Source organism: Vigna radiata, chromosome 3 (assembly GCF_000741045.1).
Source record: "Vigna radiata var. radiata cultivar VC1973A chromosome 3, Vradiata_ver6, whole genome shotgun sequence".
NCBI classification, from domain to species: Eukaryota; Viridiplantae; Streptophyta; class Magnoliopsida; order Fabales; family Fabaceae; genus Vigna; species Vigna radiata.
In genome coordinates this window covers 8,039,460-8,056,600 of record NC_028353.1, presented here as the reverse complement: position 1 = coordinate 8,056,600, position 17,141 = coordinate 8,039,460, and the positions used below count along the sequence as shown (strand labels likewise).

At 33.2% G+C, this 17,141-nt stretch overlaps 2 protein-coding genes across 3 annotated transcripts; one reads left to right on the top strand and one right to left on the bottom strand.

Moving 5' to 3' along the window:
- The first annotated feature begins 853 nt into the window (after positions 1–853).
- Positions 854–9,192, top strand: LOC106757665 (flowering time control protein FCA). Of its 2 annotated transcripts, XM_014640397.2 has the most exons (16): positions 854–1,191; positions 1,296–1,366; positions 2,079–2,157; positions 2,303–2,385; positions 2,488–2,539; positions 3,891–3,938; positions 4,247–4,294; positions 4,427–4,491; positions 4,992–5,043; positions 5,745–5,824; positions 5,915–5,979; positions 6,791–6,850; positions 6,940–7,243; positions 8,347–8,511; positions 8,600–8,728; positions 8,862–9,192. In XM_014640397.2, exons 1-16 carry the CDS (start codon positions 999–1,001, stop codon positions 8,910–8,912), a joined length of 1,545 nt encoding a protein of 514 aa, XP_014495883.1. In that variant the 5' UTR covers positions 854–998; the 3' UTR covers positions 8,913–9,192. The 2 variants fall into 2 exon arrangements, with proteins under 2 accessions (XP_014495883.1, XP_014495884.1); XM_014640398.2 differs by lacking the exon at positions 4,247–4,294.
- Positions 9,193–10,847: 1,655 nt separating this feature from the next.
- LOC106757666 (probable WRKY transcription factor 23) lies at positions 10,848–12,723 on the bottom strand. The gene is made up of 3 exons (XM_014640400.2): positions 11,862–12,723; positions 11,395–11,538; positions 10,848–11,307 (listed from the first exon to the last, which is right to left on the bottom strand). The coding sequence occupies exons 1-3, from the start codon at positions 12,620–12,622 to the stop codon at positions 10,965–10,967; spliced, it is 1,248 nt and encodes a 415-aa protein (XP_014495886.2). The 5' UTR covers positions 12,623–12,723; the 3' UTR covers positions 10,848–10,964.
- Positions 12,724–17,141: the final 4,418 nt, after the last annotated feature.

Genomic DNA, 17,141 nt, shown 5'->3' with positions numbered 1-17,141 from the left:
GGAAAGAGAAACATAAAGTGACAAAGTTTATATTCATTTTACACACATTAATAAATATAAAATGATTATAAAAGAGTAAACTTTTTCAATTTTTAAAAAATATCTCTGATTCAAATTACCACCACCATTGAGATGAGAGAAAAAAATGTTGGACTGATGACACAAAAAATGTTGAGATGAGAGAGAAAATGTCTCTGATGACAAAGGGTTTCTGATTTTTTTTTTCAATTGGGACAACAGGATGATAGTGAAAATGTTGAGATGACAAAGAAATGTTAGAATGAGAGAGAGATGAAAGAGAGAAGATTGAGAGGTATGGGAGAGGTGAGTAAGGGTTTGAGGGTTTTTTTTAGTTTTGAGAATGAAAATTATTTAAATATCCTTGACCTTAAAACTTATAATCCATCATAATTGAGGGTATTTTTGTCTATTATAATCTAGTACACATTGTTAAAAGGTACCAACTGAAAAGCAGGGCGTGTTAACAAACCCCTATTTATATTTATATACATATTGATAGTTTTTATTCAAAATAAATAAAGTTACTTATTTTAGGGTTTAAGGTCAATTAGATTCTGCTCTGTGATATCTTAATTGCAGAAAAGGTATGGGAAAAAAAAGGACAAATTATTATAATTAATATTGATATTATTTTATGATATTTTTTATTTATTTTGAAACATGAGGATAATTTAGATTTGCTCCTTCAAATTTCTAAGAAAATTAGTTTCTTAAGCATAACAAAACATATTTAGTTAATTGTTTTAAAGTTTCAAATAAAAACAAAACGGGGTTCATCCTGAACAAAGAAAAAGTAATTTATCTCTATTAAAAAAAAATGGTAAACCCTGGTGACTGATTATCTGAGAATTGCTTGGAAAGCAGAGCAAAGCACGTCACGTTGAGCAGAAGAAGAGAAAGCAAAGGAAAAGGCCCTGCTACTTCTTCACTCTGGAGTTAACCCGTCTCTAGGGCACACGTCAGCGGTGCGTGTGGAGATGGAGATTCCAAAGGAGCAGATGGAGCAGAGGCTCAATTTCAACGGAGACCCTTCAAACCCTCATTCTCACGACAATGGCAACGGCTTCAACCACTTGCCACCCCTCGATTCAGGATACGCTCTTAACCATTCCGTTCCTCGCCCTCTCCGCAAACGCCCCTGGCACCACTCCAACCAAGGAACTTCTCCAGGTACTACAATTTTCTTACAACTCCTTTATTTGCACGCGCAATAGCACTTCTCTGTTGTTTTATTACGCTTTAGCTTCCTCAGCTATGTGATTTCGTTCTCCCAGATCAAGTGGACAGTGCGAATAATGTAAAAGTTTATGTTGCTCCTGTTCCGAGAACTGCCACGGAGGCGGAGGTAAGTCTATTTCCCGTGAAATGTGAACCGCTAACATTTTCACACTGGTGTTGTGTTTGAATTTGTGGATATAATGGAGGATTGTGCATATCGTACATAAGTAGTCAATTCACACTATATAGTAATGGAAACGATAATTTTATCCCTGTCTCTCTATTTTGTCAGAATTGTGAATCCTAGAATAAATTGATCTTGTTTCATCAGCTTATTTATCTTCAGTTTGCTACAGTTATTATCCATTTCATGCTCTAAGCATACTAGTAATTTGAAATTATAACAAATGTCATTTCACACCCCCTGTAACCAATCCCACGCCCCATCCTATTTTTATTATTTGAAATCTATTTTCTACTCCAAATTTGCACTAATTGTTACTGTAATCCCTGTTCCAAAGCAACAGCGGTACTCTTGGTGGGTAATTAGGAGGTCAGTTGCTAAGAGATATTGTCCCTACCTATATTTTAATGGCCCGCCCTATAATGTACTGGTGAAGAATGGTCCACTCTGATGTTTAAGCTGGTTCTCCTTGTATTCCACCTTCCCCATAAAAAGAGATGGTTTTATTTATTCAGCTATCTTCTGGCATTTTTGTCATGCATGTTTTTAGCAGAAAGTGTGATGTTATGTTTGTTTACTATTCTTTCCTTTTCTTTTCGTTTTTATTATAGCTCTTACTCTTCTATCTCTTATAATTTTTGTGATTCCATTTCAGATCCGTCCTGTATTTGAAGAACATGGAACTATTATTGAGGTTGTTCTTTTAAAAGACAAGAGAACAGGTGTACGGCAAGGTATCTGTAGTGTTTGTGCGTTTTGGCTTTCCAATGACTGTGAGGAGCAGTGAATTCAATTTGATTCTTGCATTCGTGTATATAATATGTTCTATATTATATCTACAAGTATTAACACTAGTCCAAATTTGTTAAACTTATGCAGGAAGTTGTTTTGTGAAATATGCAACATTTGATGGAGCTGACAGGGCTATCAAGGCTTTAAACAATCAATATACATTTGTTGGGGTAAGAAGAACAACCTATGATGGTTGGGTTAAACCTCTTCTTTACTATTCATTTCATTAATCTAAACTTGTCTTTATTATTTGACATATTTACATTTCCTAGGAATCATATCCTGTTGTTGTCAAATTTGCTGATCGAGAACTTGAACGACTTGGTAATTTTTTTAAAATTCTTATGTTATTTTGAACCTGTTTATTAAGTTCTGTACTACTATGCCTTAGTCAGGTTCCTTAGCTGATTATGAATGTAACTGTTTGCATATGCTAAATCCCTAATTAAATTTTTGAAATTTTGAAAATTAGTAATTAGGACAGTTTGACAGTTTATTATAGATTCTGTATGTACGTCATGATATAGTTGTCAACTCTCGGTCTTGAAAAGATCATTAAAATCAAGACAAAGTTATTGAAATTAAAGCAGCTCAATTTTTTTCACTGACTTTTTGTACTTGGCATTATAGCTTTTCCTTACTGACCAATAAAACGTGATATTAAGCTGCTCTATTTACTGGTGCCTGCCTATACATGCTGATTGATGCGGAAGTGAGTATTGTTTTCTTTGTTTTGCCTGCCTCTTCCTTTAAAAGAGTAAGTTTGAAAGGACAAATTTTGAGTACTAGAATGTGTAGTATTCGTATTCCCGAACTTGCACACTATGTTTTGGTTTGGGTAATATAGGACAAGGGTGAGAAACGAGAGAGATTGTGTAGCTTTAACTTGTTTGAGTAGAGGAGAAACAGGAAGTAGAAGGTACTAATTCTATGGACCCCACCGTTTAAGAAATCTTTCTAGTTATTAGAATGTTACTATTCAATATTCAAATCTTACAATTCAATGTGTTTTGACTATCTATTGATTTGTATCACAAAATGAATCTTAAATGACCTTGTATCCTATGATACATAAATAAATTTATGTAATTTCGTATCAATTCAACAATTCATATACTATGTGATGGTGTCACCTTCTTTGAACTTCTATATTTTCCCACAAATTTCTCTTGACATGTTTAGGGAAAATTTTTGGAAAAATATAGAAAAGGTTTTGTGGGAAATTTGAATTATATACTATGTTTAGGGAAGTTTCTGCAGCTTTTCAAAATAGAGGGAAGTTTTGAGAACTAATGACAAAATTCAAGGAAGTCAGGAGCAATGTACTCTACCTCTTCCAATCATATCTTCAGTTTAAGAAGAAAAACTCTTTGCTGGGGTTATTTTTTGTGAGAATCAACTATGTTGTCATTTTTTATATTTATGGTGTTAGCAGCTTTAAAGACGAGGTTTACATAGTGTGCAGAATTTTATTTGGATGGTTGAGATAAGCCCTTATTATTATGTAATTTTTAGTTTTAAATTTAATATGTCTAAGAGTTCATTCTATTATGTTCATATTTTAAGTTTGGTTGATGAGAACATGGTTTAGTTTCTCCAGCAAGTAATGAGCAGTTTAAAGAATTACACTCTTTTGTGTTTAGTTTATGCGAACCTTTTTCTTTTCTTTTTCTAGGGGTTCGAGGGTTTTGCCGTAACATGGAAAAGAAAGATCCTTTAGAAGGCAAGCTTTTGAGAGAATCAACTATGTTGTAATTTTTCATATTTATGGTGTTAGTAGCTTTAAAGACGAGGTTTAAATAGTATGCGGAAGTTTATTTAGATGGTTGGGATAAGCCCTTCTTATTAGTATGTAATTTTTAGTTTTGAATTTAATATTTCTAAGAGTTAATTTTATTGTGTTCATTTTTTAAGTTTGGTTGATGAGAACATGGCATGGAACATGGTTTACTTTCTCCAGCAAGTAATGAGTTGTTTAAAGAATTACACTCTTTTGTGTTTAGTTTATGTGAACCTTTTTATTTTCTTCAGGGGTTCGAGGGTTTTGCCGTAACATGGAAAAGAAAGATCCTTTAGAAGGCAAGCTTCTCAGCTTTTTTCTAGGATAGTCGAGTCCTACTCCTTTAATATATGACTGTCTAATCTAATATTTTATTGTTTAGTGCTCAACTGACTGCTTCCTGTTGTATTCTCGTTGTTTCTGTTTTTCAGTGGTGGCAGATAAAGTTTTTGTTAGCTGCTTCAACAAAGAGGCTTCAAAAAAGGAAATTGAAGAAGTATGTTTCACCATTCACATTGTTTTCACCCACATATATATTTTAGCATCTCCTGAAAATGACGTTTTACATTTTTTCATGCCAATGATTGTATCCATGGATTTGTATTTAGCCGAAGGATAAGCTAATTGTAGTTTGTTTGTAGAAATGTATCTAAATCCACTACCTAGGTTGGCTGGATGGAAATATTGCCCTAGTGGCTCCTATTAAATTTGAACATATCTCGATATAGATACAAAAAAAAATATTGGTCGTCATGTGGACACTTCAAATGATGCTGGTATGTGGCAACTGGCTAGCAAAACCTGTTGGTTACCAACAGGTTCATTATGTAACTGTTTGCAGCCTAATTTAGTTTAAACGGGTTGGTATGCTAATTTTTATTTATTTATTATGGTAGCTGCATTTTTCTATGGTATGATATTTGGAATATCCTTTATAATCTGCAGGTTATTATATTCATGTTATGTTTCTGAGTTTTGTATACTTATTGTGTGCAGATATTTTCCCCTTATGGACATGTAGAAGATATCTTCATTGCAACCAGTCGTGGTTGGTCCTTGCTCTTGTCATGAATTGTATTTCATACAATATATTTTCAGGAATGACATGTATTTGATTCTGTCTTTTATTTCTTACTTAACAAAAGAAGTTGCAGATGACCTAGAACCAAAACTAGGAGAGTAAGAGACAGTGGGTGAAATTGAACTCTTCATATCTTTGTCAGATCTCATAGAACCGTGTTTTTCTTCAAAAAGCGTACAATGAAAATCTTAAATGTTAGGTGATCCCAAGTTAATTGCTTCGTAAGAGAAAATTAGTTGGAGAGAAGAATATCAAAATGTAAATAATAAGAGGGAAAGAAAAGAGCAAGCCTTGGGTTCTGGAGTGGAATTTGCACAGGGTGAGGGGGTAGAGTCCAGGTTTCTCAACCATCTGAAGACTGCGGATGCAAAGAAAATCATTGTATCTTTATTGATCTGTTTTGTATCTCCTTGATACTGAGAAGAGACTATCTGTTGCCATGAATATTTTTCATTCATATTTCCAGACCAATTCTATCATAAAATTACTCAATATTTGGATACTATACACAAAGAGAGGACCATGCTCAATCCCCGATGGACTATTTGGATTTTTAGCTATGATTGCTTTTAGCACATAGTCTTGTATTCAACTTTTGTCATCAATATATTATCATGGTTGCCATTTTCACCTAACTTATCGTGTTGATGCATTTCTCAATTTTCTAGGATATGCTTTTGTCAAATTTTCTAACAGAGAAATGGCATTAGCTGCAATCAAAGGACTGAATAGAACCTTCACGATGAGAGTAAAGCTAATTTATTTATTTATTTAATTCATACATGTTACTCTGTCCAGTTTCAATTGTTAACTAAAGTCTTATTTTTTAATCATCTAGGGTTGTGATCATCCATTAATTGTTCGTTTTGCGGATCCTAAGAGACCTAGAACAGGAGAGTCCAGGTTTTACTTTTTCATCCATCTATCTCTTATATAAATATGTTTATTACACCTTTTATTATGAATAAATTAATAATACATCACAAGTTAGCAAGTAGATTTACATGTTACAATCTTTGATTTTTATTTATATTTTTTTCTAGAGGGAATGGGACTTTTCAGTTCAGCAAATTTATTTTCTTGGCTAAGTGGCAATGAGTTCTTACTTAGTATATGAAAATAAACTGTTTAAGGGTGCATATTTTCTAGTGTGAGGCAGGCTAGATTAGATTGGTAAAGTGGACAAGGTGGACTGTAAACTAGTTCACATCTTAGAACAAGTCAATAGCAATCTGAACTGGCTGGTTTCTCCTAAACTGGTCTAGTTGAAACATGTTTGATGGCTTAATCGATTCTTAACGAGTTTGAATCCCATCTCGTTGGTTTTTTTGGTTACTTCTACCTAGAATCCCATAATACATAGCACGTGAGATTCAAATGTCAAACCACATACCTCCCAATTGGATTCTAACACACTGTTCTTATGACAAAACCTTACCAGATATGCTAAACTTGAAGCAGGGTATGTTTAATGCAAGATTCTTGGGTGGTGCTTAAAATTTTAATCAACACTCTCTAAGTGGTGTTAAACTGTTATGCTTTTAATTTATTGGTCATATTTATGAAAAAAAGTCCTGTTATAAAAAGGAATTTGAACTCTATTGTTTTTTAACCCAACTCAGATCATTCAACTACGTATTGGTTTCCCTTTGTTCAACCAGGAGATAATTCTAGGCATTGTATTTATGTTCTATTACTATGTATACTTCTTCAGGTGCAACTCTTTATCTGTGAATTCAAATTTTGGACCCTGTTCTCAAGAACCAGCAGTATGGTTTGTTTCGCTTCATTTGCCCCTTCTTCTATATTAATTACGAAACACATGACTTGCTAAATAAATTGCAAATTATTGTCTTTTCACAGGCCACTACCAAATTTTGGTGATCCCAATTGTGGAGGAAGTATGTTGCCTATTGCCCCGCATCATTCCTCAATTGCACACCCACAAGTTACTACTCATATGCAAAACTGGGAACCTGGTGCTACTGTGGTACAACATTCATTTCCCCCACAACAATTGCATTCACAGTTGGGTTCAATGCCTTTCGGGTCAATTCAAGCTCCAAAATTGCCTTCTCAGACTCAGCCATTTATTACTGAGGTGCAGAGACAATCACATCCTGCAGATTCATCAGTTCAAAATATAGAGCAGCACCTTAGTTCACAGGTTAGTTACTAACAGGTAATAATATGCATTGATCATTATAAGTCTCTTTTATGGAAATTTTGGTGATTTAAGTAAATTTCTGTTATTAAAGAGGTGAATTGGTGTAGTTGAATTGATATTATTTTCTATTGTACTCGTAGGTATATGTTTGTGCTTAACCTTAACTGCCTTTTAATCTTCAAATTATACTTTTAGTTCTCCCAGAAACATATGGAATCTTTGCTGTTACAAATTGAATGACAAACTCATGAATTTCTTGGGTGCCTCTCTGTCTCCTTTGTGAAGCATTTAAGTTGTTGTGTCTTTCAGTTAAATTATGCATTGTTATAATTGAGGATGATTTTAGTCTTGTAAAAAGGTGTAGAGAGAAACTAAGGATATAAGAGAAAATTGATCAGAGGGATCTCATGGTCAATAGTATCTTTGAAAATTTGCTCTGTAATTGAATTCCATTACGTCGAGCAATCCCTGTTACCAACCTCACTTGGGAAGATAAGTCTTAGAAATTAGATTTTATTCAAACTCAATCTTACATAATCTGTTCATAAGGTGAGGATTGCACTCACCTATATACTATAATTTGACTAATATCTTTAGTATATTTTAGATCTCCCATACACCCCTTCCTGCTGGGGACTTAGTGAGTGACATGATTGGTCCAACAAACTTTGTTAGGATATACTTGGGATCTCCAACTATAAGCATTATGCTATTTATATAATAGAGGAATGGTATTAGAAGATTCCAGTTTATTTGATATAAGTAATGGCAAAATACTGAAGAGGCCATTCATTTTTTTATGCACCTCTGACCATTAAATATATTGGAAATTGTTGAAGTATAATGTCTTTATTTTATTATTAATACTTATGTTAGGGTTTGTTAGGAGGGGCTTCCCACCTTTTTTTATCTTTCAGAACTACTGTCTCTATAAATACAGTAGTAAAGTGTATCAGTTTTACTTAATCAAATATAAAGACTTTTCATTTTCTCTAAACTTTAAGTGAAATGTTTAAATGGATTATTTAATGTGACAAATTACTGTTGAAGCACCTTTATCGGAAGAAGACTGCAATAGTTTTCTCACTGTATTGTTCTCCCAGCTGGCTAGTCAGACTGGAAGCAACCCTAGTACAGCTGCTGGCAATACCCCACCTGATATGCCTTCAAGTCCCCAAGATGAAGATTTTCCAGAGTGTGACTGGAGTGAACACTACTGCCCCGATGGTGTTAAGTACTACTACAACTGTGTCACTTGTGAAAGCAGAGTAATGTTTCAACTGTTTATTTTTTGTTCGTACAATCTGTTTTTTGGATTTCTGTTACTTCGGTGTGTGATGGTTACTCTTGGAGCAGTGGGAGAAGCCTGAAGAGTATGCCTTGTACGAGAAAGAATCTCAGAAGCAGCCGGAGCCGGAGAATAATTGCTGCAGTGTTTCACAATTGTCGTCATGTTCCTCCCAACAAGTTGCTGAAAAACACCAGGTGCATTCTCAGATGTATTTCTCCTATAACAAGTTCAACAAAAATAAATAAAATAAAAACCTGACCAACAAACATGGTTATATTTCAAGCCTTAATTGTTTGAAAAGTAATCTAACATTCTGTAGTTTTGCAGGAAACAAATCATGACCGCAGACAGTCAAATACAAGTCCTGTTGTTGCGTAGATGTGATGTTAATGTTTTTAGGCAACTGAAAGAACATCATGTTCACAATTACTATATGATGACCTTCAAATTCCTAGAAAACAAGCCTAACGTTTTATCATGAGGTTGTACGTATTCTTATTGCCTCATTTATTTATTTGAATGGCTATTGGTAGTCTGTAAATTGGAAATATGCTAGTTTCCTAACTGCTCAGTATACAGTGCGTCTTAAAGGGATACAATCATGGTAAGTAATTCTCGGTATATATCTAGATTATAAAAATGCCTTTGATTTTTTTGAGAGGCAAAGTAGGTTGAGCTTTTAACTCATGGGAGCCAGGAAAATCTCATGACTCTAAAACTTACTACCAGAACGAGACAGTTTGAAATGTTAATGATACCCCGTCAGACTTGTGTTTGCGGGATGCCGTGGAGTCTCGTTTTCGGAGTTTTATGTCCCTATATTGCTTGTTAGTGAGGAGAACGGGAGATTGATTAAAAGCCTAGCAGGGAGCTTGATAAGAAATGTGGCTCCACCGCGACTGTATGGTCTGCAAAATTCAGAACGGGTACCCACATATGGTTTACGTGTAAGTTTTCAACGCGTACTAATAATTATTGTTGATATTGGAATTAAACATGAATATGATGGCCTTTTCTGCTGCAGTGGTGCCATGTGCTAAATGGTGTACCCAATGCCCGTCTCATTCACTTCGTGTTACCTTTCATCGTTGTCCTGGATTCTGTTGACGAGGTTCTGTGGAGTACTCAGAAATAATGACATTTAAGTCAAACGGATAACTTTTGAAATTGTATTTTTATCGAAGTTTGATAATGGTTCGCAAGCCGGCAGGATCGTTTTCCAGTCATTTATTTGTCTGGGAGTAAAGTAATAGAAGATAGGTAAATTAAAAGACAAGAAGTGGCTGAGCAATTCAATGTGGGTTGGTAATTATTCCCTGTTCTTTCTGAATTGAAGAGTTCTAATTCGATGCAATGTATTTGCCACTTAATGGAGAGGGAGCGTATAATGGGAAGGAATAGCGGGCCCCCAGTGGCTCTTTGATGGTGGCGTATCATATGCATCCTCTTAGTGCGCGTTGCTCTATGCCTATATTAACTTACAATTATTCTCTTAGAAGAGAGCCTCACCTGCTCTATATAACCAAACTTATGAAAGAGTACGACACCAGCTATTATGGTGCTTTCACAGATTAAGCTAAAACTAGTCATTATGAAAATCTATTCCATCGTCCAAGCCAGATCTCGCTTTAAATGTAATCCTTGTTCCAGTTTTCTTTTCTTCACTTCTCGTGCTTTTAAGTTCCACATCTCCTATGAATCAATTCCATCAATGGATTTACATGACAAGCAACACTTAATGAGGTTAAATCACTTCCTATTTCTTACCTCGTTACAATATTGGGTCACATCTGTAACCAATGTATCCTTCAAATTACAAGAAAATTTCCCTACAATTTCCTTTTCCTTGGACTACAGGGACCAGACAAAGCAAGCAAACTTGTACCCACCATTATTCCCTTTCGAAAGCCTAAACCTATTAATCTGTAATGTCGTGCCTGTGATACGAACGCACATTCCCTCAACAAAAAGAAACAAAAACACAAGACAAACGACGGGTCAGAATCTCACGATTAAAAAGAGGATAGAACCCTATTTGCCTTATTTTTATTTTGTTTTGTTATCATTTTCACCCACAGTCCAATCCACCAACGGATACTCTTATTTGTCCTTTTACTTATTTTCTATCTATTAAATATCAGATATTGGATCGAAACAGGAAACTAGATCCTAAGACACGTCAACGAGAAAGCAGTGCCTGCACCGGATCAAAAATCTATCATGTTACGCTGATATTCATGCCAAGGCCCTATCTATATATTATATACGTGCATAAAGATAAAGTGGGTTTTACAAGCATGATTGATCCAGCCATCAAGGAAAACTAAAACTTAAATATATATATATATATATTCCAGTGCAGCCATGGAGTTCTCTCCTACAAAAAGTAATAATAAGAAATCACATAGTAACAGCAATGGAATTGTCATTCTAGTCTTGTTTGAATATATGTGAAGGAACAACATCTTGAAGACGGCCATAGTCACTCAACAACGCTGTCTGTTGAGGAAATGTGACATTCTTCGGAGAGAGGAAACTAAGAGAAGACAATGCATCGACATGAAGTTGTTGTTGATGGTGCTGCTGATAATATTGGGACATGTAGTTCTCAGATCCAGACATTAGCGTACCAAAGTTGTTGGAGCGACCCATAACCGGGCTTGGATGAGTGTGTTGGCCTTCGTAGGTTGTCACCACAATGCTTGGGTCGCTAAAAGATCGCTCTACGCGTTTCTTCACATTACACGAAACACTGGTGCAACGATAGTAGCTCCTGTTCAAATGTTGAGAGCATTTAATTTATTTTTGGGTCGAAGCGAAGGAAGCAAAGCGTGTATTGCAGAATGAGATAAAGTGTTACCTGGGAAAGGGGCTGTTTTTCACAGCTTTTTGACCGTACTTTCTCCATCTGTACCCATCTTCCAGATGATCCACCTCGCTTTTCGTCATGAACGCGAATCTCGGTTCTCTCTGTCTCTTCTGATTTGTCTTCTTAGCCTTCAATCTAAACCCATCCCCGAAAACCATCAAATCTTATTAGAATCTTCCAAACATTAAATAAATCAACGTACCATAAAAACAAACCATCATAAAAATATTATAAAAAACAAATACCCAGCCCCCGTCTTATTAGATTATCAAATACATCATTCACACTCCACCGCCCCCAAGGTTTTTCTTCCGCCGATATGCCATCAACCATTCAAACACCAAAGATCATTTTTTTTTTTTGAAAAAAATGCGAATCCTAGGCTTAAATAGCCAAATAACTACACAAAAGAATTTAAAAGGTGAGAGAAAATCAGAACATTAAAGAAAGAAACCTACTGTTCCTTTGTCTTTTTGTGCTCATCATGTGTTTGGTCTACAGTTCTATTCTTTTGTTCATCGTTGAGAGCCTCACTGGACGCGGAGGAAATGGATGAAGAGTTCGGAGTCGCAGGTTGCTGGTTGGTTACCTCGGTCCAATCTTTCTTAGTCTGAGGTGGTTCCTTAAGATCAGAGGTTTGAGGCACTTCCATGTTGGACCCTAATGGCAAATCAAGCAGAGGACTGTATTCTTGCACACCCAGCAACTCCATAAACCCTAAAGAGCCCTTGTCATCAGAGAAATCAAGGAATGGGTAATTGCAATGGAAGGAAGACGACCCTATGGCATAATCCTCCTTCTTCTTCACACCCATCATCATCATCGTCATCATCTCCTTATTATTATCCATATATATATACTTATCTCTCAAATGCCCAATCTGAAATCCTTCATTCAAACAGCTACAAGAGCAGTGAGATAGATACGATAAATATATGATAGGGTCGATCGATCTGGTTAGGTGGATGAAAGAAGAGAGAAAGAAAGAAAAGAAAGAAAGATAGATAGATATAGATAGATAGCGCGGCTTTGTGGGTTGGAAGAAAGTGAAAGGTGATTGTGGAAATGAGTTGGAAGTGAAAGAAGCAAGTAGTAATGAACGAATATGAATACATACATACATATGTTCCATGGTTAAAGCCAAAAACAGTGACACCAAATAGGCCACCGGCAATTGTAGGTTAGTGGGTGGTACGGACAACGTGGCAGCCGGTGGCATTCAATGCATGGTCGACGTTTTCATACGTAGCCTTTCATTGATTCATTGTGGGCGTGTTCCTGTTTCTGTGTGTGAACGGGGTTACGCTACTTCCTTCTCCAACGGAACCAAACACGTTATGGATTCTAATCCGCTTTACGGTGCAAAATACTCTTAACAAAAACACTTCTTTTCTTTTTCTTCTTCCTTTTGCTCTTCTCGAATAACAAAACCATGCTTTTCTCATAAAATACATTTTCATTCACAAATTACAATGTCAATGATTAAGGCTGTAATACTTTATTACAATCTTACTACTTCATGTAAATAAGCTTTATCTTTCAAGACTAGTTTTACTTTATGTTTATATTAACTAATGTAGAATTTTATTACGTAATTTTAATTCAACAACAGTATAAAAAGTTCACACTAGAAACCAGAATTTTATTTTTCCAAAATGCTTGCGACTTTTGTACTCCCTCCCTTGCCAAAAATGGAGTATTTTTGTGCCTAAGATAATAATTTTTTTTTTGGCAAATGATAGAGAAAATATTCTTATTTTGTCTTTTAAAATTATAATAAAAAACCATTAATTTACATGTATATATAAAGACACGTTATTTTATATTTGGATTATACGGTGAGATTAAGATATTAGTGTAGAGATGAAGTTAATTAAATTGGATAATGCGAAGTATATTAAAGAATCTACAGATGACACGTCTGCGACGTTGTTATGCAAATTAAACACCACATAGTTTTGGCCTATGTGTATATATAAAGTGAGCTAGGTACATCCTCCTAAGTCCTATTTCTTTAGTATTTTTTTTTTCTTTTTGACGATCTTTTAAAGGAAAAATGACTGTACAAAGTTATGAAGGGAAAAAGAAGGGTGCACGTGTGTTATCATAGTTAAGATTTTGTAACAACGTGATAAAAAAAAAATATACGCCTTTATATTTTTCAATTATATATAATCTAATTACAAAATCTTGAAAATGATCATCAAATATACAGTATCTAAATTGGTGATCTAACCGATATATCACGCTCTTGAGAAACTGAAATTTCAGATTTAAAAATGAAGAAGAGAGAAAACATTAATTGATAAAATGAATAATTACACGTAAACATTTTAAAAGTAATTAGAAAAAATTTTGAAAAAAAAAAAAGTTAAACCAAGCCTTGGAACGACATGCATACAAGGAATACGACAATGACATACAAATTGAGTGATTCGTTTCTGGTTAAACCGAGAATTTATACCAAAGCGAGGGTTCACAAGTAAATGAGATTATACCCTATTACCGATCTAGAAGCAAGAGAATATATTGAAAGTCTTCTGCTTTTTAATGTGTCTGCAAAAATGTTTCTATTATTGTAACTGGGACATCACATTTTTTAAACTTCAAATTTAAAAATTTAAGAATTATATATATTTTACGTTTAATTGAAGAAGCAATTAGATTAATATAATTGATAATGAAAGACATGTTGATTTTGAAGACGGGGTCCACTGTTATTTTGAAGACGTTTTCTTGGTAAACCGACCATATCCGAGGTAGGCTACAATGTTTTGGAGGTTTTTTCGGTTTGGAAAATTTTTCCCACTTAGATAAATAAGGAATCAATCGATCTCTTAAAGCATGTTCGAATGTTGAAAGTTAGGTAAATTCTGAATTCTACAATTACATGCTATAACTGTAGCAAATGATAGAATAAAACAGATAAACTTAGTTTGCCATTCTTAACACATCCTAATTAAAGATTGTTTTTAATCAATTTTACCCGATCAAGGCAGAAGAAAGAAAGGATGGTTTTCTTATATTTTTGTCAGAAATAAAACATATATATATATATATAATTTATTTATGTATGTATGTGATTGAGTTGGAATTTGCTGTATGCAGATTAAGGAATCCATCCATCTAATTAATAATAAGCTTTGTACGATATAACTTACTTTCTTAATAATTGAATAAGAAATATTAGGACTATCGTCATTATTATCTTCTTAAAGAAATAAATGAGAAAAGAAAAAAAGAGAAATTGTAAAATTTTTTAAATAGATTTATGTTGGCTTGTTAGGAGTACGATGTAGAAAATTTTCAGATTATTTAAAAAAATGTTACTGTAAATAAATTTTTTCATCATTTCATTTAGTCTATTTTTCGTCATTTTTTTAGTCCAATATGTAATTTTGCATTAGTGATTTCATATTTGAAACCAAAAATGCTTTTATTTTTAGAAGGTAGTGATTTTTGAGGATATTCCTGGTTTTTGTGTTTGTTTGAACGAAGTTTATTTAATGAAGTTTAATTTTCTTTTAATGTTCCAACAATTTTTGTTAAATCCTTTCACGGTAACTTTTATATCTTATGCATTTTGAAATTAAAAAATCAATTTTAAATTTAGAAACTAAAATAAAATTTAACTTCGATGGACTAAACACCTTATTTTAATATAAATAAATAAAAAAAATCCACCTAATTATTTTAGTTGCTCAAATATATTTTTATTGATATAGCGTCGTCATTCCAGTGTAATTTCCATAATAACAAGTGAAAAAGAAGGGTAATATCTGAAACTCTGGTACAGAAAAAACAACTTCTAATTTAAATAAGTAAAAAAATCAAATTCAAAGGATTAAAAGCAATTTTTAAGTTATAATTCTTTTAAAATATACTAAATTTATTTATCAAGCATTTTGACTGAGGAAAAAATGTCAAATGTAAAAAACCATTAAAATATAATTTTATACTCTGTTTATAAATATTAGTAAATTATAGATTTTAAATAATTAATTTGTTCTGTTAATGTATATACATATGTGTATATACATATATTACATATGAGTATAACATTTTTAATTATTAAAAAATAATTAATTCCATAATAAACTAATCTCACTGGTATTTTTAAAGATGTTAATACTTTATACGTAAATACATTGATAAATATATTTGTAGACCTTAAAAAAAGTTGGACTTTCATACAAATTAGGTCAGACCTTAAAAAATAAGTGTGAGCTAATAAAAGTGAAACGAACAATTATTTACACTACATAATCAATTTAATCAATCGCAGTTCTACACAAGCCACAATAATTATTTATAATATTAAGGTGTTTTCAATCCAGGTTTTAGTTTAAATTTCATAGATATCATTATGTTATTTTATTTTTTATCTTTTTTCTTTTTGTCTAATATAAGAATTTTATAAAGTATTGTTTAATATATATCATGCTATTCAAAATCTAACTTCAAATATTTGTTTTATTATTCATTATTGTGAATGAATTATTTTTAAGATTAAAATTTGGACATGATTCTCCATTAAGAAATATATATTCAAGCTCATATATAATAAAAAAAATGTTGTCTATTATTAAAGTAAAAAGTATTATGAAAAATAAAAGCTGAGATTATATATCTAATATGGGTAAATGAAAATGGAGGTTTACAAAAATGACAGTTAAGTTACAGCTGGACAAAAATTGTTGAAATAGAGATTCCACCCAAGCAGCCAATGCTTTTATTATTGAAAAGTTGCTTCATCCACGTCTTAGATTCATTGCTCAGGGATGCATTTGCGTCAACACATTTTTCTTATTTCATCTTTCATTTCACATGCTAATTAAATTCACACAAAAATACTGTTTTTTTTTTTACAGAAATTAAACACAAGAATTAAATTATTTTGTATATGAAAATAATTAGTTTTAAAGGGTAAATTAGACACACCAAATCTAGCAGAATCTGGAGTCGGTGAAGAGTTTGCTTTTTTAATCACTTCTCTGTCAGATTACATTCCTAGATACGTACGCTTCTTCGTCAATGCCACCTACACACTGAAATCACCATCTAATTAAAACCTTCAAAAACAACATACAAGGTTAATGTTCTGTTCTTTCCGCAATTTCATCGCCAAAGATTGACACATTCATGCACGTGTGGTTTTTAGCCAGCCACGTGATGCATGCTGACACATGTAGTTCCGTGCAAGACTTTATCTGCTACTGGCTACTATTGCCCTTCAATAATTTCGTTTCTAATTTATTATATCATTTTAGGATATATGTACAAATACACGCGTCCTACGTATTCAATTTCGTAGTAAAAAAATGTATATACTAAATGAAAAAAAAAAATCGAAAATGATTTGCATAGGAAGGAGAGTGGTACCTGCTATGTGTAGAAGCCCGGAAAAATAGGCACACCATCTGGTCCCCTGTTTGGAATTCATTAACCTGATGGGTCCCCCTCTGGTCATGCACGTTCACACCTATAAATTTTCTTTTTTAAAATATTGAAAATGACACTGACACGATTAAAGAAAAAATAATTATGCTATTAAAGGTGCTTTCATGATCCTCCATCAAAATTTATTGCCTATTTTTATTTATTGTAATACCATTGCTTTACAAGAACTTTCCTCCACTGTAGTAAATAGGATTTGGTTGCCTAACTTATTTTAAATCATATTAATTGCTGTTTTTATTTTATTGGAAGAACAATCAAATACCAATATAAATATATTT

Bases quoted from the DNA above. Each gene is read 5' to 3' on its own strand.
- LOC106757665 (XM_014640397.2), top strand. From the start codon at position 999: ATGGAGATTCCAAAGGAGCAGATGGAGCAGAGGCTCAATTTCAACGGA. The intron at 5,980-6,790 runs GTTTTACTTTTT...ATACTTCTTCAG, and splicing joins CCTAGAACAGGAGAGTCCAG to GTGCAACTCTTTATCTGTGA. The intron at 8,729-8,861 runs GTGCATTCTCAG...GTAGTTTTGCAG, and splicing joins AAGTTGCTGAAAAACACCAG to GAAACAAATCATGACCGCAG.
- LOC106757666 (XM_014640400.2), bottom strand. From the start codon at position 12,622: ATGCCACCGGCTGCCACGTTGTCCGTACCACCCACTAACCTACAATTG. The intron at 11,539-11,861 runs GTAGGTTTCTTT...GGATGGGTTTAG, and splicing joins CACAAAAAGACAAAGGAACA to ATTGAAGGCTAAGAAGACAA. The intron at 11,308-11,394 runs GTAACACTTTAT...ACATTTGAACAG, and splicing joins AAAAACAGCCCCTTTCCCAG to GAGCTACTATCGTTGCACCA.